This window comes from Pelophylax lessonae (genome assembly GCF_965119305.1).
Source record: "Pelophylax lessonae genome assembly, chromosome: 4".
NCBI classification, from domain to species: Eukaryota; Metazoa; Chordata; class Amphibia; order Anura; family Ranidae; genus Pelophylax; species Pelophylax lessonae.
In genome coordinates, this window is record NC_138771.1 from 585,930,390 (window position 1) to 585,953,796 (window position 23,407).

General features: G+C 42.4%; 1 protein-coding gene across 2 annotated transcripts in view; it reads right to left on the reverse strand.

The window, feature by feature from the left end:
* Positions 1–23,407, reverse strand: part of LOC309553559 (LIM homeobox transcription factor 1-alpha-like) — an 86,313-nt gene that overhangs the window by 57,117 nt on the left and 5,789 nt on the right. For both annotated transcript variants that reach the window (XM_082254826.1, XM_082254827.1), the window contains exon 2: positions 16,826–17,006. In XM_082254826.1, the coding sequence (XP_082110952.1) occupies positions 16,826–17,006 (181 nt within the window). The remainder of the gene's footprint in view (positions 1–16,825; positions 17,007–23,407) is intronic.

Below are 23,407 nucleotides of genomic sequence, written 5' to 3' on the forward strand. Positions count from 1 at the left end.
AAGTGTGTTTGAGCTTTTGGGTGCACACCCTAATGCAAAAGGCTGTACATACCTATGGATTTACTAAAGGCAAATAGGCTGTGCAATTTGCAATGTGCAGTTGCTCCAGAGCTTAGCAAAGGAGGTAAAGTTTCACTTAACAAAGAATTCCCAATCACATGCAAAAAAAAAAAAAAACAGCATTTTTGCTATCGCCTGATTGGATGATGGAAGTCAGCAAATCATCTGCTCATTTACTAAGCTCTGGAGCTATTGCTCTTGCAGAGTGCTACTACATTTTGCAAAGTGCACAGTTTATTTGCCTTTAGTAAATCAACCCCACAGAGTCTATTCTGCCAATAATACATACCTGCAAGCCATTATTTTAAAGCTTCAGTTTCACTTTAAACCAAAAAAACATTCTGAATGTCCTTAGCCTTTGAAATCTCTATTAAAGGTTCATCTAAAACCAGAAATGTAAGTAAATAAGAAATAACTTGGCATATATAAATAAAAGAAAAGAAAAATGACTTATTGGCACAACACTGCAAATAGTTTGGCAAAGGAAACCCCAAGGAGTTGGATTGCCTCTAATATTTATTATCATCGCAATTACCATAGTGTATTTATAAATCACCAACCTCTCACATCTAATTATATGCATTAGCGGATACAATATATTCTATAGATACGCTGGAAGAAAAATATGATTATAGTTACTTTGTGTGAAATGGTATTTCTTGATCTGATCAAAAAGTAGTGTTCAAAGTTTCTGTATGTGGAGGAGGGCTGGACAGTCCAGGGTTTTCTGACAGTCCGCCATCCCTTCCTCGTTTGAGATAAGGTCCAGTCGTGCGTTCAAGGATCTTACTCTTTATATCAAGTGCCAAGAAAAGTCTATGGACTGAGAGAGGAGGAGGGGAAGGGGGTATGAGTATGGGATTAAAGGATTTCATTACCCTGTGTTACATGCAATGTCCTATGGCCCTACTGCAGCTGTGAGATTATCTTCCTAGTCCTCCTACATGTCTTCATTCAACCACAGTTTGGGAATAACAAGACACCACTGCTGTGAGTGCCATGGGCCCACTAAACTTTTCATGTGGGAGTACATCACTTTAGATAGGAAATATATTTTGCTGTAAAATAATACTAATATTTACAATAGAAATATTCAGATACTATGTATGCAGTGCTGAACCTATAGCAATGTAAAGGGTATGTAACACCTAACAATAAACTTGTTTTGCTCCCTTTTGGTCCGGTAAACTTTATAATTGCAAGTGTTTTGCTATATATGTCAATAAGTGCAAAAATACATGTCAAGGGAGGAACAGGATTTAGAAGGAGGTGGAATGCGGGTGAAAAAGAGCTTAAACTTGAAGGCCTAGACATTACATCAGCTAGGACCAAAGTAGAATCAAGTTAAAGTTCTCAAATAAGTAATAATATCATTTTAAAAACCTTTACAAAATGAAAATGTATGTTCAAGACAATTAGAAGCCTGCAAACACAATGAATGAACTAGAATTTCTGTTATTGGGGAGCACTGGTACAGATGTGTACCAGGAAACTGCAGACCAGTCAGTCTAACATCAACAGTATGAAAGGTATTTGAGGGAATGGTAAGGGACTCTATACAGAAATTTGTTTGCTATAAAGGCATGGTAAGTGACAAAAGGCATAGATTTATGAAAAGCCGTTCTTGTCAAACCAACCTGTTATCGTTCCTCAAGGAAGTAAGTCAGAAATTGGATGGTGGAAGTAGTAGATGTAGTTGATCTAGATAAGGGTTTCTTAACCAGGGTTCCTCTAAAAGTTGCTTAGGGTTCCTTGAGCAATGAGCAATTTCTGCCTCTCAGAAAGTTCCCACTGACACCATTGATCTTTTTAGCGATCTGTAAGGGTTAATTCTTCCCTATGACCACAAAGATAAGGAGCACTCTTCTCACTGACCATCACACTAATGTACCATGAGTTGTAGATATAGGTCATTTTTAGCAGGGGTTCCCTGAGACCAGGAAGTTACTTCAAGGGTTCCTCTGTGTTGAAAAGGTTGATAAAGGCTGATCTAGAAAGAGGCCTGGAGATGGATGGGCAGCATTAGGCAGAAGGCCGGACATGACTGGGTTAGCAGGTTTCGGATGGGAACATTGCAGGGTTATTAACCACCTCCCACCCGGGCCATAGTACATATACGGCCGGGTGGGAGTCTCGTCCTTCTGAATGGACGTTCTGGAACGTCCTTCAGAAGGAGAGAGATCGAGCCGCCGCGGGCACGCGCAGCAGCGCGATCTCAATGTGACTGTGTCCCTAGGACACAGAGCAACAAGACTCGGCAGGAGGGCCCTGTGAATGGCCCTCCTGATCACATGACGGCTGTGACCAATCACAGCCATCATGTAATGTCAATACAGCCGTTTTAACGGCTTCGATCTCTTCTCCTCCTGACAGATCCTGTCAGTGAGGAGAAGATCAGAGGATCGATTCTGCAGCCGGGGTGATCAGTGAGTATTTCTAATTACTCACTGATCACAGGGGGGGTCTGTGCTGGTAATCAGATGATTGATTACCAGTTCAGCCCTGGGGGGAGGGGATGCCACTAGAGCCACCAGGGATGCCCACCCATGACCACCAGGGATGCCCACCATGACCACCAGGGATAGCAAACAGCGCTCAGAGAGCCTGCCAGTGGTGCCCCCCTATCAGTGCTGCCCACCAATGCCATCTATCAGTGCTGCCCACCAGTGCCCGTTATTGCCATCTATCAGTGCTGCCCACCAGTGCCCATTATTGCCCACCAGTGCTGCCTATCAGTGCCCATCAGTGCCCCCCATCAGTGCCGATCAGTGCCGCCCATCAGTGCCACCCATCAGTGCCCATCAGTGCCGCCTATCAGTGCCCATCAGTGCCCATCAGTGCTGCCTATCAGTGCCCATCAGCGCTGCCTATCAGTGCCCACCAATGCTGCATATCAGTGCTATCTATCAATGCCACATATCAGTGCCCATCAGTGCTGCATATCAGTGCTACCTATCAGTGCCCATCAGTGCTGCATATCAGTGCCACCCCATCAGTGCCACCCCATCAGTGCCACCCCATCAGTGTCTCCTCATCAGTGCCTGTCAGTGCGGCGTCATCAGTGCTCATCAGTGCAGGAAAAACGTATCTATTTACAAAATTTTATAACCTAAACAAAAAAACTTTTTTTTTTTTCAAACTTTTCGGTCTTTTTTTATTTGTGCACCAAAAAAGAAAAAACCTGGCGGTGATCAAATACCACCAAAAGAAAGCTCTATTTGTGGGGAAAAAATGACATAAATTTGGTTTAGGTACAGTGTTGCATGACCGCGCAATTGTCATTCAAAATGCAACAGCGCTAAAAGCTGAAAATTGGTCTGGGAAGGAAGGGGGTTTAAGTGCCCAGTATTGAGGTAGTTAAAGTATGGTATAAGTTCAGGTTGTTTTGATGTGAGTTAGGAAGTGTGAGGCAGGGTGGGGCAAGGTGGAGTCACTGGGTTAGTTTAAGGGGTGGTACTAGGGTTCTAGAAGCCAGTCGGAGCCAGTACAACGTGGGGATAGCTTCTCCCGCCCTCCCTCCCTAATTTATTGCTGTTAATTTGGTTTCATTGGTCTATATTTATTCAGGGTGAGTGTTGAAATTCTGGTGTTTATCGTAGCAGTTAGCAGGGGACTCAAGGTCTTAGAAGGCTGTGACAGTTTAAAAAGGTGAAAATGGAGAGGTGGGGCCCATCTCAGATATGGGTGTACCTACCCTGGTAACAATTGAAGGCAGTAATGGTTAAAGTGGAGTTCGGCCTCCCCCTCCAAAAATACATAATACATATAAAAATACACATACTCTAGCTGCTGACTTTTAATATTAGGACACTTACCTGTCCTGGAGTCCCGTGATGTCGGCACCGCAGCCGATGTTTCCATCGGCTGCCGGGTGCTGCCACCGCCATTGCCGGTAAGGGAACCCGGCAGTGAAGCCTTGCGGCTTCACATGCGGGTCCCTACTGTGCATGCGCGAAGAACGCTGCGCATTCCTATTGGCTCGGCGGCGGAGGAGGTAAGGGGGCCGAACTTCCGAGGGACGGCGTCGTGGCACAGTATCCGGGAAGTGGGGAAGGGTACCTGTCAAAAACAGGTACCCGTTCCCCCCTCCCCCCTTAAAGGTGCCAAATGTGGCACCGGAGGGGGGGAGGAAACAAAAGAGTCATCTGGCTGTATCAAGGGTATCTTAATAGTAATAGTCCTCGAGCTGGTGTCGTTGTGGCTGAGGGCCTGGATGTCTATTTTGATCGGAGATACAGCCAGTTGTTTAAGACAAGTTGCCTTCCAAGACTCTAGACGGTGGCGAGGTTAGTTGACAAGGTTTAGTCACTGTACCGATTTTGGGTCATTACTGTTCAATAATTTAAAAGAACAGTATTATGTATTGTTATAATAAAATGGTAATTTGTTTTATTTGTTTAATAAAATGGCTGATATGGCCTTTCAAAATCCAAAAATTATTTGTGTCGTTTCTTATGGTTAGCAAGTCTTCGGTTGGGTTTTAAAAGGTAAGGCAGCCGTAATATCTGCAATACATCAGTTAAGATTTTGCTAAAGCATTGGATACTGTACCTTATAAACATTTAATCTATAAAATAAGGTCTGTTGGAGTTGATGAAATTGTATCTACATAGCAAGGAAACCGGTTACACAAACAGGTCCAGAGAGTGGTGATAAAACCATCTTTTGATGGTCTAAAGTTGTGAGTGGCATACCCAAGTTATCCAAGACCAAATTATGCAGGGAAATAACTTTGGCACAGGATATAGCATCATTACAAGAAGACCATGACAGAATAGGAGGTTAGGCAACTCCACAGAAGAAGAGGTTCAGTCAGTGGCGTACTAACGGGGGGTGCGGGGGGCGGCCCGCCCCGGGTGCCACTTACTGGGGGGGTGTCAGGCCGGTGTCCTGCTCGCATCTCAGTGTGAAGGCAGTTGCAGTGGCAGCTCCTTCAGTCCACGCTGCTTGCAGGGGAGCTGCGGCTGGAAGAAGGTGAGTGCCCGAGTGTGTGTGTTTTATAGGAGGGGGATGGGGCAGCTGCATATGGAGAAATTGATATTTCCCTATTCCTCCTGCAGCCGCTGAATGCCTGATTCTCCTCCTCTCCCTCCTGCAGGCATTCAGCGGCTGCAGGAAGAATAGGGAAAGATCAATTCCTCCATATACAGCTGCCCCATCCCCCTCCTATACAACTTTTTTTGCTGGCCCCCCAGTGCTCTCCAGCCCTTCCCCTCCCTCATTGCTCTTAACCCCCCCCACTCAGTGCTCTTAAGCCCCCCCCCCAGTGCTCTTAACCTCCCACCCCAGTGCTCTTAACACCCCCCAGTGCCCTTAACCCCCCCCCCCCTCAGTGCTCTTAACCACCTCTCAGTGCTCTTAACCCCCCTCAGTGCTCTTAACCCCCCTCCCAGTACTCTTTAGCCCCCCAATGCTCTTCAGCTCCCCACAGTGCTTTTCATTTCCCCCCTATGCTCTCTTGCTCCTCCAGTGCTCTCCACTCCCCTGTGCTCCCTGGCTCTCCCCTCAGTGATTTCCAGTTCCCCCAGTGCTCTCCAGTTCCCCCCCTCCCCCCGTGCTCTCCATCTCCCTGGTTTTCCATGCCCTACCCCCCCCCAGTGCTCCCTGTTCCCCCCCCCAGTGCTCTCCACCCCCTGCGCCTTCCAACCCCCCTGCAATGCTTTACAAACCCCCCCTTAATTCTCTCCAGTCCCCCCCATTCCCCCCTGCCCTTCAGCTCCTCCAGTGCTCTCTGCTTCCCCTGTGCTCTCCGGCCTCCCTAGTGCGCGTCTATCTTTTATCATGTCTGTAGTCTCTGACCTTCTCTTGTATCACGTCCGCAGTCTCTGACCTTCTCTTGTATCGTGTCCGCAGTCTCACCATCTCTTGTATCATGTCTGCAGTCTCTGACCATCTCTTGTATCATGTCCTCAGTCTCTGGCCATCTCTTGTATCATGTCCTCAGTCTCTGACCATCTCTTGTATCATGTCCTCAGTCTCTGACCATCTCCTGTATCATGTCCTCAGTCTCTGGCCATCTCCTGTATCAGGTCAGTAGTCTCTGACCATCACTTGTATCATGTCTGTAGTCTCTGACCAGCTCCTGTATCATGTCTGCAGTCTCTGACCATCTCTTGTATCATGTCCTCAGTCTCTGACCATCTCTTGTATCGTGTCCTCAGTCTAAGACCATCTCCTGTGTCAGGTCCGTAGTCTCTGACCATCTCTTGTATCATGTCTGCAATCTCTGACTATCTTCTGTACCATGTCCGCAGTCTCTGACCATCTCCTTTAGCAAGTCTCCAATCTCTTACTCAAACTTAAACACATTGCTAATAATATTAGCTATCTGTTTATGCCAAAGGTAGGACTGTGCAGGGGAGGCAGAGAGTGCAAAAGGGGGAACTGTGATTAGAGAGACGGAGGGCAGACTGCAGGGGCAGGCCAAGGGGCACTGTGATTGGGGGGGGGGGCTGTTAAATGTGTGCAATAAATATTCTTGAAAACATTTTTGTGTGGGTGTTTTTACATTTTAAAGTTGGGGGGGAGGGGGGTGCCAGATATAGGATCCGCCCCGGTTAAACTTTAGATTGTGGAAAGGGTTCTTTACTGTTAGAGCAGTAAAAATGTAGAGCTCTCTCCCCCAGGAAGGTGTACTATCTGAAAGTGTCGAAAACTTCAAAAAACTTTTAGATGGCTCTCAGGAAGCATAATACATACAGGGCTGTAGGAATTGTAAAAGAATAATGAAAAAAAAAACCACACACATACGTTGAACTAAATAAACCTTTGTCTTTTTTCAACCGTATAAAATATGTAATTACGTTGATCCTGCCAGAAATCTTTTGAGCTGGTAGTGTTCTAGGGTGACAATGTTGATTCTTCATAGATACAGTACACTGAGGGAGTGTTGTCACCCTAGGACAGAAAATGTGTTATTGGCAGGATCACCAGTAAAAGATAAGAGAAAAAAGGCATGCAAAAAACACTAACACAAATAGACCTTTTAGTAACTTTGAAGCTGAAGTATGTCCAAAATGATTTTTGTACATTTGCACAGTATTTATACAGTATATACTGTACATCTGCATTGCTGAATTAGCAGTCCTCCATACCTGGAGATGGCGCCAGCGGGGGAACCAGACGATGAAGTATATCTTTGTTCACAAGTTAACAACTCGCGGACCGCCACCATACATTTACTGCAGGAGGACCGCCGCTATGTAAGCAAGGCAGATTGTCATTCCATCAGAAGGAAAGATATTGATCCTGTTAAGCAGGAGCACGGCTCTTTGCCTTCCCCTAGTCAAAGCACCTCCACACAGTGAGTAGGCACAACCTAGGCACACAGTTAACCCTTTGATCGCCCCTGATGTTAACTCCTTCCCAGCCAGTGTCATCAGTATAGTGACAGTGCATATTTTTTAGCACTGATCATTGTATTAGTGTCACTGGTTCCTAAAAAGTGTCAGTTAGGTGTCTGATCTGTTCACTATAAGTCCCGCTATAAGTCACTGATCATCACTGCCACTAGTAAAAATAATAAATAAAAAATAAATAAATAAAAGACATCACATAGTTTGTAGATGCTAAAACTTTTGTGCAAACCAATCAATATATACGCTTATTGTAATTTTTTTTTTTTTTACCATAAATATGTAGCAGAATACATAGTGGCCTAAATTGATGAAAAAATTTGATTTTCCACCTTTTTTGCAATTGGATATGTTTTATAGCAGAAAGTAAAAAATATTGGTTTTTGTTATCAAAATTGTCGCTCTTTTTTTTGTTTATAGCGCAAAAAATAAAAAAAACTGCAGAGGTGATCAAATACCATCAAAAGAAAGCTCTATCAGTGGGAAAACAGGACAAAAATTGTATTTGGGTACCGTGTCGCACAACCGCGCAATTGTCAGTTAAAGTAATGCAGTGCCGTATTGCAATAAATGGTCTGGTCAGGAAGGGGGGTAAAACCTTCTGCAGGTGAAGTGGTTAAAAAAAGGAAATATGTAAGGTGAGTTAGAGGGGGCTGTGAGAAGGGGTTATATTTGTCTAGAGATGAGCTTTGACTGATGTGTCATCTCTGATCCCACATCCAAGTCCAGGTGGCGCTGACCCAGGATGATGCCTAAATAAAAATGGCTTGGTTCTTCAGGAGACAAAAGCAGATGAAAACATTGCCAGGTGGGGGGTACTTTTATACAGGTGAGAGGGAATATTTACCTGGAAGTGTAGCGCTAACACATTACTTAGCATTAGGGTGACCACCTCATCCCAACAATATTTTTCACATTCTGCTATATAACATTCCCAAAAAAAAAAAAAAAATTAAAAATCAAAATTTGTCATCCTTTTAGGCCAATTTGTATTCTGCTACATATTTTTGGTAAAAAAATTTCAATAAGCGTATTTTGATTGATTTGCGCAAACGTTATCACGCCTACAAACTAGGGGAAAGATATATGTCATTTTGTTTATTTATTTTTTTATTAGTAATGGCGGCAATCGGTGATTTTTAGCGACACTGGGGCAGATCAGACCCCTGACTGACATTTTTGACACTTTTGGGAGTACCAGTGACATTACTACAGTAATCAGTGCTAAAAATATGCACTGTTACTGTAATAATTAATGACACTGGCAGGGAAGGGGTTAACCTAGGGGTGATCAAAGGGTTAAGTGTGAGCCTACAGGACTGTTTTCTAACTGTATGGGGGATGGGCTTGTGAAATGACCATAGAGACCTGTGTTCCTATACAACATCTAACCACTCTTCTCTCTCAGCGGGGAGCGATTACGGGTGCCCGGCGGCAATCGTGGCCACCGGCCCCGTGCATCGGAGTCCCTGCTGCCTAGTGGGGCTACGTCGGTTCACGCAGGAGAGGCTGTCTGCTGCAGTAAATGTGTGGCGGGCGGTCATAAAGGTGTTAATATGTGTCCTGGATTAAAGGGACGAGGTGGCACTGGCAACCCTACTTAGCATGCATACACTTAACATGACAAATTTACCCCATGCAAGGTCCATGATGATTTAACCAGCTGCCAATTTAGTCAGAGGGATAAAAGACGGGTAGCTATGGGTAACTGCATGTACTCTTGGTTGGTTGCCCTGTTAAAAATGCTACTCTTTTGCTGTGGTATAAAAATTAGGAAACCGTTTCTTGTAGCTCAGAAATACCAATGCAAAGCGTGTGTTCAAATATTACCAAATGTATCAAATATTGCCAAATGTTTCAAAAATTGGCAAATGTATCAAATATTGCCAAATGTATCAAAAATTGGCAAATGTATCAAATATTGCCAAATGTATCAAAAATTGGCAAATGTATCAAATATTGCCAAATGTTTCAAATATTGCTAAATGTATCAAATATTGCCAAATGTATCAAATATTGCCAAATGTTTCAAATATTGCCAAATGTATCAAAAATTGGCAAATGTATCAAATATTGCCAAATGTATCAAAAATTGGCAAATGTATCAAATATTGGCAAATGTTTCAAATATTGGCAAATGTATCAAATATTGCCAAATGTTTCAAATATTGGCAAATGTATCAAATATTGCCAAATGTTTCAAATATTGCCAAATGTATCAAATATTGCCAAATGTATCAAAAATTGGCAAATGTATCAAATATTGCCAAATGTATCAAAAATTGACAAATGTATCAAATATTGGCAAATGTTTCAAACATTGGCAAATGTATCAAATATTGGCAAATGTTTCAAATATTGCCAAATGTATCAAATATTGGCAAATGTATAAAAAATTGGCAAACGTATCAAATATTGCCAAATGTATCAAATATTGGCAAAATGTATCAAATATTGCCAAATGTTTCAAATATTGGCAAATGTATCAAATATTGCCAAATGTTTCAAATATTGGCAAATGTTTCAAATATTGGCAAATGTATCAAATATTGGCAAATGTTTCAAATATTGGCAAATGTATCAAATATTGGCAAATATGTGCTTAAATGTTTTTACAAGGGCAAAAATCATAAAATCTTGGTGACATTTTGGTTTTGTAAAAAAAATAATGCCGATTCATTCAGAGTTCATTTTAATAAAACCTCATCTCATTATTATTATGGCTCTTGCACATGGCTCGGCTGAGCCCATTCACTGTAATATCCGGCGTATTTCCTCTACACAGGCAGCCCAGGTGCAGGGTGCAGCTCGTTAATGGATATGAAAGGATGTGTGCCGCTTTACTCGAGTTTATGATAGCACCGCCATATACATGGATACAGCAGTGCAAAGGCATTCCTGTAAGCCCCCGTTCACACCAGAGCGACTTGTCATGTGATATGACAAGTCTAAAATCGCATGACAAGTCGCACCCTATTGTCGCCAATGGCAGTGTTCAAATCAATGCGACACTGAGGTGCCGCATCGATTTGAAAAAGTAGTTCCTGCACTATTATTGGCGATTTTGGGTATGACTGGCAAAGACATCTTGCATGAAGCCACACAGATGTCTTCCAAGTCGCACCTGAAGTGGTAATGATATGCGGCCTTGAAATTGTGCGATTTCAGATGAAGTTGCACGATTTCAAGGCCGCATTCAATGTGTAAGAGGGCTAAATGAGGGGTTGTATGTTGGAAATTGGAACAGGCTCAGCTGGGCCATGTGTAAGAGCCTTAAAGTGGTTATAAAGGCAGCATTCTATGCATTAAGGTAAAACACCTTCTGCATGCAGTTCCCCCCAGCCCCCCCCCCCTAAATACTTACCTGAGCCTGATCTCAATCCAGGGATGTGCACAATAGCAGAGGCTCTCTCTGCTCTCTCCCTCCTCAATAGCTCAGACACAGCAGCTATTGCTTTGTTATACCTTGTATACCAGATCAGACCCTTTGTGCTGCTTCTCTTCCTTCCTTCTGAGCTCTGCTGTACAGGGACTGCTAGAAGCTGGTTCAGGTATTTACACTGTTTCCATTTAAAACATACATTTAAAGTGTAAGTTCACCTTTACAGAAAATCTGAAAGGTGAACTTACACTGTACCCCATCCCCTCTGTCCCGCTATACCGGAGTACCGCGATCAGCCGCTGTAAGACATCAGGTCGCTGCTTTACTGGTCCAGGGATTTGAAATCCCCGTGGCTTTCTCTCCTCTTCTCCAGCACTGACAGGACGTGCTAAGCGGGTTCTGATTGGTCAGCACTGTCCATGTGGCGGCGCCGACCAATTAGAATGCCTCCTATCCGTACGTTTACTAGGAGATTAGGCCGTGGTGATTTCAAATCCCCAGACCGGTGAAACAGCCACCCCATGTCTCACAGCGGGTGATCGCGGGACTTCTATATAGCAGGAGGAGGGGGGGGGGATATGGCGAAGGGGGTCCGGTGTAAGTTCACCTTACAGACTTTCTGTAAAGGTGAACTTACCCTTAAGAGCCCTTTTACACTGAGGTGCTTCTAAACTGCCCATAAAACGCTGAGCGCTTTTGCATCGCTTTTGTGGCGCTTTTAAGGTGCTTTTGAGGCATTTGCGGTGCGCTTTTTAACTATATATATATATATATATATACGGCGGCAGAGTGGCTCCTACAGGCAAAACCAAGTATCCGTATGTTGGTTGCCTGGTGGCAGCTAGGGGACGAGCCCCCCCACAGTTAGAATCATTCCAGTAGGGCCACATTTAACCCCTTGATCACCTATACTGTTAACCCCTTCCCTGCCAGTGTCATTATTACAGTAACAGTGCATATTTTTAGCACTGATTACTGTAGTAATGTCACTGGTCCCCCCAAAAGTGTCAAAAATGTCAGTTAGGTGTCCGATCTGTCCGCCACAACGTCGGAGTCCTGCAAAAAATCGCAGATCGCCGCCATTACTAGTAAAAAAAAAAAAAACAATAAAAATCTTTCCCGTAGTTTGTATGCGATAACTTTTGCGCAAACCAAATCTAAATACGCCTATTGTGATTTTTTTACCAAAAATATGTAGCAGAAAACAAATTGGCCGGAAATGTTAAAATTTTTTGTTTATAGCGCAAAAAATAAAAATCGCACAGGTGATCAAATACCAATCCAGAGCCGCACGATCGCGCAGTTGTCCGTTAAAAAAACGCAGTGCCGAATCATAAAATAGGGCCTGGTCATTAAGGGGGCAAATCCTTCTGGTCTTAAAGTGATTAAAGGACACTCCCCGTTCATTTCAATGGACAGGGGCCTTTTCAGGCGCTTTTTTTAGCTTTCCAAACATGCTCCAAAGATGCTGCATGCTGGATTTTTTTTCACTACCCCACCAGTGCACTGCCCCAGTGTGAAAGCATTCATTGATTTTAATGGGAAACATTTCTTATGAGCTTTTCAGGTGCTTTTTTTTTAAACACCAAAGTGCATGAAAAACTCCTCAGTGTGAAAGGGCTCTTAGAGCTCTTTCGCACTGAGGCGCTTGAAGACTGCCCATAAAATGCTAAGCACTTTTGCAGCACTTTTCAGGAGCTTTGCAGGCATTTTTGAAGCGTTAGCGGTGCGCAGGGGGTGTGTCCTAAGCTTACATAGCTTTGCTAATAGGTGCGTTTTTTGAAGGACACGTAACTCAAAAAAAACTTCTCTATTGCAGGATCCCCCCTGATCCTTACCAGAGCCGATCTGTTCCAGTGACGTGCATGAGAGCAGCGGCTCTTGCCGTTGTCTCTCTCCTCATTGGGCAGATTGATAGCAGCAGGAGCCATTGCGTCCCACTCCTGTCAATCAACTCCAGTGATGAGGGAGCGGAGAGCGGAACCGAGTTCAACTGTCTGTGTCAATGGACGCAGCAGTAGGGCTCTGGAGTGAGCATGCACGTGTGCCCCCATGGGAAGCGGCTTCCTGTGGGGCCACTGGACAGGGAGGAGGAGCCAGGAGCGCTGGTAGGACCTAAGAAGAGGAGATTCAGGGCGGCTCTATGCAATTCCAATGCACAGAGCAGGTAAGTATAGAGATGTTTCTTTTTTTTCACATTTTTTTTTACAATCACTTTAATTTGTCAGTCAAGTCCATCTAAATCTGCTAGCTCATCTAACACTACCCTCTCCACAGACTGACAAGGCTGCTGTTCACGGGTTGCTCCATTGCTCCTCAGCTTGAGGTATTGGCATTGCCAGGTAAAAAATAAAGAAAAATACCTAAAAAAAAGAAAAAAAAGGAAAATACATTCAGACATCAATTTAACCACCTCAATCCTGCAGTACATATTTATACGGCCTCTTATTGAGGTGGTTATAGCGAGGAGATGATTCCTTATCTTCTAAAAGTGATCCAAGTGCACCTGGACCTGTCATGGCACATGCTATCACAAGGGATGTTGTTGATCCCTTGTGATAGCAATAAAGTTGATAAAAAATAAAATAAAAGTAAAAGGTACAGAGTAATGAAAAATAACTTAAAATAAATACAATAAATAAATAAAATAAATTTAAATAAAAATAAATGTTTAAAGCGCCTTTGTTCCCCTGTGCTCACATGCAAAGGCGAACGTGCAAGTAGGTTCTGCATCCATATGTAAGTGGGAATTTCACCACACATGTGAGGTATCATTGCAAATGTCAGAGCGAGAGAAAAAATTCAGGTGTCAGACCTCCTGTGAAACTCTAAACTGGTAACCTGTAATGGCTTTTAAAGCATTGCCTATGGAGAATTTCAGGTATCAGGTTTATCACCGTTCCACGGGCATATGCAATTTTATTTGTGACATGTTAGGGATCTATTTACTCAGTGTAACGTATTTTATTTTTTACACAAAAATCAGGTATTATGTTGTGTTTGTGTGCACCAAAATTCAGTAACTATTTCTTCCAGAAAATTTTCATTTGATAAACCTCTGCACAAATATTGTGTGACATAAAAAGTTGCAACATCTACCATTTTATTCTCCAGGGCCTCTGCTTGAATTAATATATAATGTTTGGGGGTTCTAAGTGATTTTCTAGCAAATAAATGTGGATTTTTTACATATATGCGAGAAATATCAGAATTGGCCTGGGGTCAAGTGGTTAAAGCGGAGCTCCAGCCCCCCCCTTCAAAAAATTAGAAGTCAGCAGCTACAAATACTGTAGCTGCTGACTTTTAATATTAGGACACTTACCTGTCAATTCCTTGTAAGGGAAACCAGCAGTGAAGCCTTGCGGTTTTACAGCCGATTCCCTACTGCGCATACATGAAGCGCGCTGCGCTTTCCCGATGGCCTGGCAGTTAGAGGAGGGGGGGGGGGGGTTCAGCGAGGTCCGCGGTCAGGTCTCCTGGAAGTGGGGATGGGGATGGGATTTTTACAGGTACCCACTCCTCCCAAAAGGTGCCAAATATGGCAGCAGAGGGGGAAGGAAGCAAAAATGCAGGGCTTCCCCTTTTGGGTGGAGCTCTGCTTTAAGGATTGGTAAGTTGCAATATATTGCTTTTGGGTTTATAGGGATCTGCTGCCCTCTACTGTCTGATTTTGTAAATGCCTGTAAATATATTATGTATACACATCCTGTCCCTGGGTTGTTGGCTTTGTAACCCTGGAATGAGAAAGTGGAACGGGAGGGAAACCCTCAGCCACATGTTCTGCTTCTATGCTGCTAAACCCCAAGCCAGAAGGGACTGTTATGCAAGTATTCCTATGATCCAACAAATTAACTGCAGCTGCTAAGTGTATATCTAAATCCTTGTGACAGGCAAAGTATTTCTACCCTGTCCTTGGTATTATTTCACATTCAGAGTGCCATATAGCCAGGTCTATACTACTGTATGAGTATTGGTCACTTTCCTGGATATATTGGTAGATGAGCCTGTTTATTGCAATATACCTGTAGATTATATGCAGCTCCTGTTTTTGTTAACACTGTTCCTTTTGGACTGAGATTATATATAGCTAGTTTTAGCTTAGGGCTTAACAACCAGCATAGGCTAGAGCTAGGTTAGCCTTCTGGTGGCCATTCTAGGCTCATTAGCTTAGATGTCCAGTTGCAAGGCAGATTAGAAATTAGCAGGGAGGGACTAAAGTGCAAAGTAGATAGGCTGGGTCTGAGTTCCAGTGCCACAGTTCCAGTGCCACACCACAGTTCCTGCCAGTGAGAAGCTGCATTCCAGGCTGGTCTCCGACAAAGACAGATGCCACATCATGCTCAGGGGTCCCTGCAACTGGACTTTATTGCAATATTCCTCTAGAGGTATGTTTATTAATAACTATATATACCCGGGTATATGTGCACAATTCCACCAGGACTCCTATCAGGCCATTTCCTCATAATGCCTGTTTGTATGTACTATCGAAAATCTCTTCCTATACAAAACTTGTGTTATATCTATTCTGATGTGCATCTATATACTTACGGTTAATGTTATATGCTGGTTGCAGTAATTTTTCCTATCCCAATTACTTTGTTTAGATTACTGATTATTTCCAGGAAGAGAATCCTTCTGTTCACAGAGACCCTGTCCTGGGTGGAGGCACTACCAATTTTGGTATCAAACCTACTCTTCCACCTAGCGAAGGTTCTGGTTCTCCTATTTACCTACAGGTTTTGTGCAATATCCAGTTTGGGGAGGGTAATTTCTCATAACCACAAAAAAGGGTTTTAGGTTTAATACCACTTTAACCACTTCAGCTCCGGAAGGTTTTACCTCTTTAATGACCAGGCCATTTTTTGCGATACGGCACTGCGTTACTTTAATTGACAATTGACACTGTACCCAAATAAAATTGATGTCCTTTATTCCCACAAATAGAGCTTTCTTTTGGTGTTATTTGATCACCTCTGCTGTTTTTATTTTTTGAGCTATAAACAAAAAAAGACCAACAATTAAAGAAAACCAAAACAATATTTTTTACTTTCTGCTATAAAAGATATCCAAAAGTGTATATTGATTGGTTTGTGCAAACGTTAGTGCGTTTACAAACTATGGGATAGATTTATAGACTTTTTATTTTTTTTATTGTTTTTATTAGTAATGGCGGCAATCAGCAATTTTTAGCGGGACTGCGACATTGCGGCGGACAAATCTGACACTAAGTGACACTCTTTGGGGACCAGTGACACCAATACAGCGATCAGTGCTAAAAATATGCACTGTTACTGTATAAATGTCACTGACAGGGAAGGGGTTAACACCAGGGGCAATCAAAGAGTTAAGTGTGCTCCTAGAGAGTGCTTTCTAACTGTGTGGGGGAATGGACTGACTGCAGGAAGACAGAGATCTGTGTTCCTAATTAGTAGGAACACAAGATCTCTCTCTCTTCCTGTCTGACAGAACAGCGGTCTGCCTTGTTTACATAGGCAGACAGCCTTTCTATCATTCTTCTTAACAATCGTGGGGGGCTGGGGGCAGCTGATTGGCTCCTGCTGTGTCCAATAACAGCAGGAGCGTAGCTCCGGTGGCGTGCGAGCGCCCCCTAGAGCCTTTTTGAAAAATCATGTACAGCTACGTGATTTTACGCCAAAAGGCTGCCCTGCCGCAGCAAATGTACGTAGGGCGGTCCTTAAATGGTTAAATCTGATCTCCAGTCACACAACAAATCTCCTCATACCTAAAATGTATTTTGGTGTTAATTTTATCCAAGTTTCTATGATATGGCCAATCATGGCCGAAATCCACTGAACATACTCTGTATGACCACACCAGAGGAAGAAGGAAAGAAGAAGAGGAAGAAGCAAGGACAACATTTAAAAAAGAACTGTGGCCAGGCTGTGGCTACTCAAATTACCAGATTTCTAACAAGCAGTAAATGCGCTTTAAAATAAGCCATCACTGACCTCTGTAGCTGCAGACACCTTGGAGCAATTCTAAATAGGAATGTAAATGTTGCACTTACTTTTCGTAGTCTTCCTTGCAGTAAAGTTGACGGTTGCGGTAGTAGCAGGTTCCAGAAAGAATCTGTAAACACACTGCACACTTTACACAGCATTCGTGCCATAATCTGTCATTTACTCTCAGAAGGAAGCGATCAGAAATGGGATTACTGCAGCCGGCACACATCTCATTCACTTTTTGATCTGAAAATAATAGAGATTTCTTTTTAAACCAATGCATGCATCCGAAGTGGTGCAGAGGGTGCACATGCTACTCGGTCCAGATCTAGGGGCCCATGTATAACTTTATAACTGCTACTTCTCTTTAATCTGAAAGGCAGATTCCTTTTGTGAAATCAATGACCTTATTTTAGATTGTAATCTCTCACAAACAGGAGCCTCAGATATTAAATTGTTTCGCTACTGTTCTGTCTCCCTTTTTTTTTGTAAAGCACTGTGCAAACTGTTAGCACTATAGTACAGTAAAAATCATGCATACTACTACTAAACACTGTATATCACACATTACGTGTTGCTTTGGTTTTGAGAAAATGATCACCTGGTATCACAGGGAAAAGGGGAAGATAGAGCTAGAAAGTATGCAGGGAGAGGGAGAAAAATCTCTCAAACAGAACAGAGATTGTGAAAAACAGCTTTACAACCATTACCTTTTCTATAAAAAAATAAATAAATAAAAATAATTTTAAATATTCTTTAACATCTTTGCACACCAGGACAGATTTTGCTGCAGTTTTCAGCTGGGCTATTTGCATTTTCTAGCCATAATGATACACAAGAATCTCAGTGGATATCATGATTAATCTATGATTAAGCTCTTTTTGGGTGAAACGCGTTAGTATGAAGTGGCATCCAAAGAGAATGATTTTACAGCTAGCACATTTTTTGAAATAAAGATTTTAATACAGTGACCATTCCGGAGAGCAGCCTATTACTCTTTGGATTAGTCTTGTGGAAGGGGCGGGGACGTGCTTGTGGGCAGGCAGGCACCCAGAGCTGTATTTTAGCTTGGTGGGGAAGACATGTTCCTCTATATTGTCTACTATGGGTGGTGTTAGGTTTCAAAGAGATAAAGAGAGTCAGAAACATACCACTCAGTTAACTCAGTTTCTTTAATCCAATCACCATAGAATGTGTTAAAGGAGATTTCCATCCAGGTGATTTGACGTTAATTCACACCTTCAACCATGTAACTGGAATGATGAACACCTATCCCAGACTGCATGGGATCATGGGCTTGCAATTATCTAATTAGAAGAAGACAGCTTCAAAAACCTTTATACCTCTCATCACGTTCTTGACAATCATCATCTGCCTGGATTAAGGTGACTGAGATACCCATGTGGCTATAAATGCTGAGGTATGTCCCTGACACTCAGCAGAACAGAAGACCTTTACACAAGAAGCAAAACATCTTCAGCATTACATGACAAGTCCAGTTGGATGTGAGCATCTTCTACCAGTTAGTTTATCAAATGCTGCCCAGATAAATCAATATGCAGCCAAGCAATACTTTCTCACTTGACCCCATAAAACTAACTGCATGCTTTGTATTGGGTAGTTACTGTGCACATGAACTTTTTATGTGTTAAATGGACTTGCAGCCACATTTAAATGTAGCTAGGTGTTTGGCTTAGAATAGAAAGTGAGTAAAACACTGGCTGCAGCTGCTCTCTGTAGCTGCTGTCCTGTGGTGCTCAACTGGTTGACAGATATATCAGCAAGAGGAGGGAGTTGCTGAGCAGGAAGAGTTCAATAGATGGAGTCAGGAAGCACTGCACTGTGAGTACTCTAGCCTAGAGGAGAGAGACTCTACTGTAATCAAGAGCTTTTGAACTGCATTTTTCCAGGGGGGAATTGCCAGAAGGAGGGGAAAAAGCTGCATTTTTTCAGGCTGTACAAACCACAGCTTCCCTTTTGCCATGACGGAGACCAGTGAGTGCACATTGCTGTCCAGTGGGCAATGTCACTGCTGCATGTCAGCTGCCTGAGCAGGATCCAGAGTGCTGATTCCAGGTGTGAAGACAGCCAGAGTTACCTGGTAGCAGAGCAGAGAGTGAACTAATCGCTGTGTGACTGAATGGTGAGTTGCAATAAAGCTGGGACTGGTGAGCTGCTGCTGTGAAGATTTACTATCTGCTGATAGAGAGACTGAGTCCTTTAGGAACTGGCCAAACAGCCATCAAGTAGCCCCTATTGCTGCCTGCAGGCTTGACTGGGACTATTCTCATGTGTACCAATGGTACAATCAGGCATCAACGCTAGCCGGCTAAAGAGTTAGGACAAAAGACTGCCCTTTCACAAAGACCTTTGCTTATCACCTATGCTAAGAGTTACTTTTTATGGGACTTTGCACCATATACTAGCCATCCTCCTAGAGTTCACTCTAGACTAGTCATAGTATTATTATTCACATTGCAGTTAATGCTTATATGACTGTATATTGATGATTTTGCTGATCCAGGAGTTATTTCCAGTCTAGTGGTACAGAACACTATTCTAAGTTACTTGGGCCTAGTGTTTATACGGTCTAGCAGACTGTGTCTTAACCTACATTCTGCATGCTCATTTATGCTCAAACCACCTTTTACTCTAACCCATACCAATACATTGGGTTTATTTACCATAAAACTTGTGTCTATATCCCTGTGCTAATTCACAACCAAGTTAAAGGTATCTATACTAGTGTTCCTATAACTGAGTAGGGTAACTTTCATCTAACCAGGTGTGCCAGAGGAGCTGAGATTGTTCTGTGAGTCGAGGCGCAGAACAGAAAACCCAAATTACCAAGGGGCTCCTTCGGGGGTAGCACTACATAGAAAATGTATATCTGTAGTTTCCTTTGTTCTAAATTAGTAACCTTCAATGTCACCACCCGATTCTCTGTTTTTAAGTGTAAAATTCAAACACATCTGTTTACCACAGGAAATCAAAGTTTGTAGTTTTGAATCTGATTTTATCTAGTAGCTCATCTCTGGCATACCTTCAAAGTCAGTGATGAAGCATTTGAAATGTGGAGGCAGAGAGACTATCCATCCTATGTACACATGGCTAAACTTGACCTTCATAAAGTCAATCTTCTGTACAAACACAACTGCAAGGAGTTTCAGCTTTGTATCCTTGGCAGTGTTAACTCCTTGAGGTGTATTTTTATTTTTATGACTATTCTCAATGGCAACCAAGACAAAAAATTTTAATACTGAACACTGGTTTTTGCCAACAGGAGCCGATGCTATTAGTTCTTAGCGCATACTTTAGAGCTGACAACAGGAGTGAGATCTTCCTGCCATAATTCCCATTTTTTGCGCACCTTTGTTTGGTGTTCCTGCTCACTCTTCTGTGTTTCAATTTCCCCTAAGAAAGATAGGAAGAGTGAACAGGGGGAGTGGGAGCCGCTCTTAATACTCTGCAGGTGTGCAGACTCTCAAATTTAAAGAGACACTAAATAATATCCCTTTTCTCCAAAAATAATCATTACACATCCACTACTTGTTGGCCCAGTTATCTATTTTTCAGGAAATTGTTCCTTTCTAGACATGTGCAATTCGCTTTGTTACGAATTTGTTTTCGGACTAAATTCAGCATATTCGTTCATTCAGGAGCATCTGATTTAATGAAAGACTCTTTTGACTAATGCGTACGAAAACCAATTGTCAGAAAGAACGAAAATCAGAAATAACGAAAATCCGAAAATACAAAAATTTGAAAGAACAAAAAACGATTCAACCGACGAATTTAACAAATTGATTACATTAGAATAATTCCGGTTTCATATTTTCATTCTTTCTGACTATTCGTTATCGCTTAATACAAAGAAATAATTGATGAATGCATTCATATTATTTCAGACTGCATTCCATCCACGGTGTAGTGGGCCGGTGGCACTGTTTTGTTGGATATGTTGATTACGAATACAACCACCAATGTCCAAATGAACGAAGGGTCTGGGCTTGAAGTAACGAATGCCGCATCTAAACGAATAGAATGTAACTAATATGAATGTATCCGAAGTCACAAATTATCTGAAGTAACAAATGCCGCTTCTAACCGAATGGAACGTAACTAATTCAAATGCATCCAAAGTTACGAATTATCTGAAAAAAATGAATGCCGCATCTAAACAAATGTAACGTAATGAATACGAATGCATCCAAAGTTACGAATTATCTTAAGTAACGAATGCCACAGCTGAACAAATGGAATGGAATGAATACTAATGCATCCAAAAATACAAATGATCCGAAATAACGAATGCCGATCATAACAAATAATCCGATAAACGGAAAAAAATACAAATGAAACAAAAACAAAGTAAAACAAATTTTTGGGTAGTGCACATGTCTATTCCTTACTGTGCTTTTGAATTTCTCCTTGCAAAATTCTCTGTAACTTCCCAAACCTCTTCTTTTCTACCTCACTTCAGTTTGTTTGGAAAGAGCAGTGCAGGTAGTTGCAGTCATGATCATTTCTCTATGCACACTGCAAATCCCAAAGTCCATAGCCCATCTCTGTATTGAGTAAGAGAGGTTGGTTAAATTTCTTCTTACAGTAGGACCATGGAGAATGAATATAGTAACCCTTGAACAGAAAGTCAGATTACAGCAGCAAGAAAAAAAAAAAAAAAAGAAAAAGACTTTGGAGATTGGGAAGGGGCTGAGAACAATAGAAGGTACTTTTTTGAGTAAGGCCTCATGTACGCTGGATGTTTCAAAACCTCTTATGGACAATGGAACTTGACAGCTGGTGAACAAAGTTAAAAAATGTCCGTTTGACCACTTTTTCCGCACCAAGTTTACCTGCATTAATCAGCGTTTTCGTTTAGAAGCATTTTTGCAGATTGCTTTCAAGAAAATGCCTCTAAAAACCTAAAAAAAACCCTGGTCAGATAGGATAATACAGAAGAGAGTTCAGGGACTGCTGAAAAAAAGCCCAACTGCTCCTAACCAGCCGTTTATCAACAGCAGTGTACTTAAAGCGAAGTTCTGGTCTCAAAATTCGAAAAAATCGATTTTGGGCCATCCGATTGCTGAGGGTCACCTGAAAAAGAAATGGATGCTCCCGATTTTTTTTTGTTCACTTACCTTGTTATAGAATAACTATTATTATAGCATTCCCTGCTAAACAGCTTCTCCCCCCACCCCCCCTGCCCACTACCTAGTGGCATTTTTATTTAGTTTTTTTACTAGTAATGGCGGCGATCAGTGATTTATAGCGGGACTGCGACATTGCGGTGGACAGATCGAACACCTAACTGACATTTTTGACACTTTTGGGGGGACCAGTGAAAAATATGCACTGTCACTGTACTAATTAAACTGGCAGGGAAGGGGTTAACACCAGGGGCGATCAAAGGGTTAAATGTGTCGCTTTCTAACTGTGTGGGGGATGGACTTATGGATTAAAAAAGGAGGAACACAGGTGCCCTGTGTGCATTGCTGACCACCGTTCTGTCTCCATGGGGAGCGATCTCGGGTGCTTAGTGGCAATCGCGGCTGCCGGACCCGCAGATCAGCTTTCCCTTCAGCTTAAGCATGTGCGCTTGCCTCCCGAGGTACGTGCGCGCCCCCACTCGTCGTCCCACTAAGAAACGTACAGTTACGTAGTTTTGTGGGACAGAGCCGACCTGCCACAGTATTTGTACTGCTGCCAGTCAGCAAGTGGTTAAAAAGGACACAGGACTCTTAAAGAGTTTAACCACTTCAGCTCCGGAAAGGTTTTACCCCTTAATGACCAGGCCATTTTTTGCGATTTGGCACTGTGGTATTTTACCCAACAATTGCGCGGTTGTGCAACGCTGTGCCCAAATACAATTGATGTCCCTTTTTTCCCAGAAATAGAGCTTTCTTTTGGTGGTATTTGATCACCTCTGCGTTTTTTCGATTTTGCGCTATAAACAAAAAAAAGAGCGACAATTTAAAAAAAAACACAATATTTTTTACTTTCTGCTAAAAAACATTCCCAATACATTTTTTTTTAAAAATCAAAATTTTTTATCAGTTCAGGCCAATTTGTATTCTGCTACATATTTTTGGTAAAAAAAAATCCCAAAAAGTGTATATTAATTGGTTTGCTCAAAAGTTATAGCGTTTACAAACTACAGGATAGATTTATGGACTTCTTATTTATTTTTTATTTTTTATTAGTAATGGCGGCAATCAGCGATTTTTATCGGGACTGCAACATTGCGGCGGACAGATCAGACCCCTAACTGTCATTTTTGACACTTTTTGGGGACCAGTGACATTACTACAGTAATCAGTGCTAAATAATATGCACTGTTACTGTATAAATTACACTGGCAGGGAAGGGGTTAATACTGAGAGTGATCAAGGGGTTAAATGTAAGCTTAAATGTGCTTGCTAACTGTGGGGGGGGGGGAGGAGGGCTCTGTGACAGGCACACAGAGATTGGTGTTTCAGCTAAGCTGAAACACATGATCTCTGTGTTCCTGTCTGACAGAAGAGCTGCCTGCTTTGTTTTACATAGGCAGGCAGCTCTCCTGTCAGTTTCTCTGAAGATCCGGGAGGCCAGCAGCGATCAAGTCCGCTCCTTCCGTGGTCTGGCTCTTGCTGTGTCTAATCACAGCG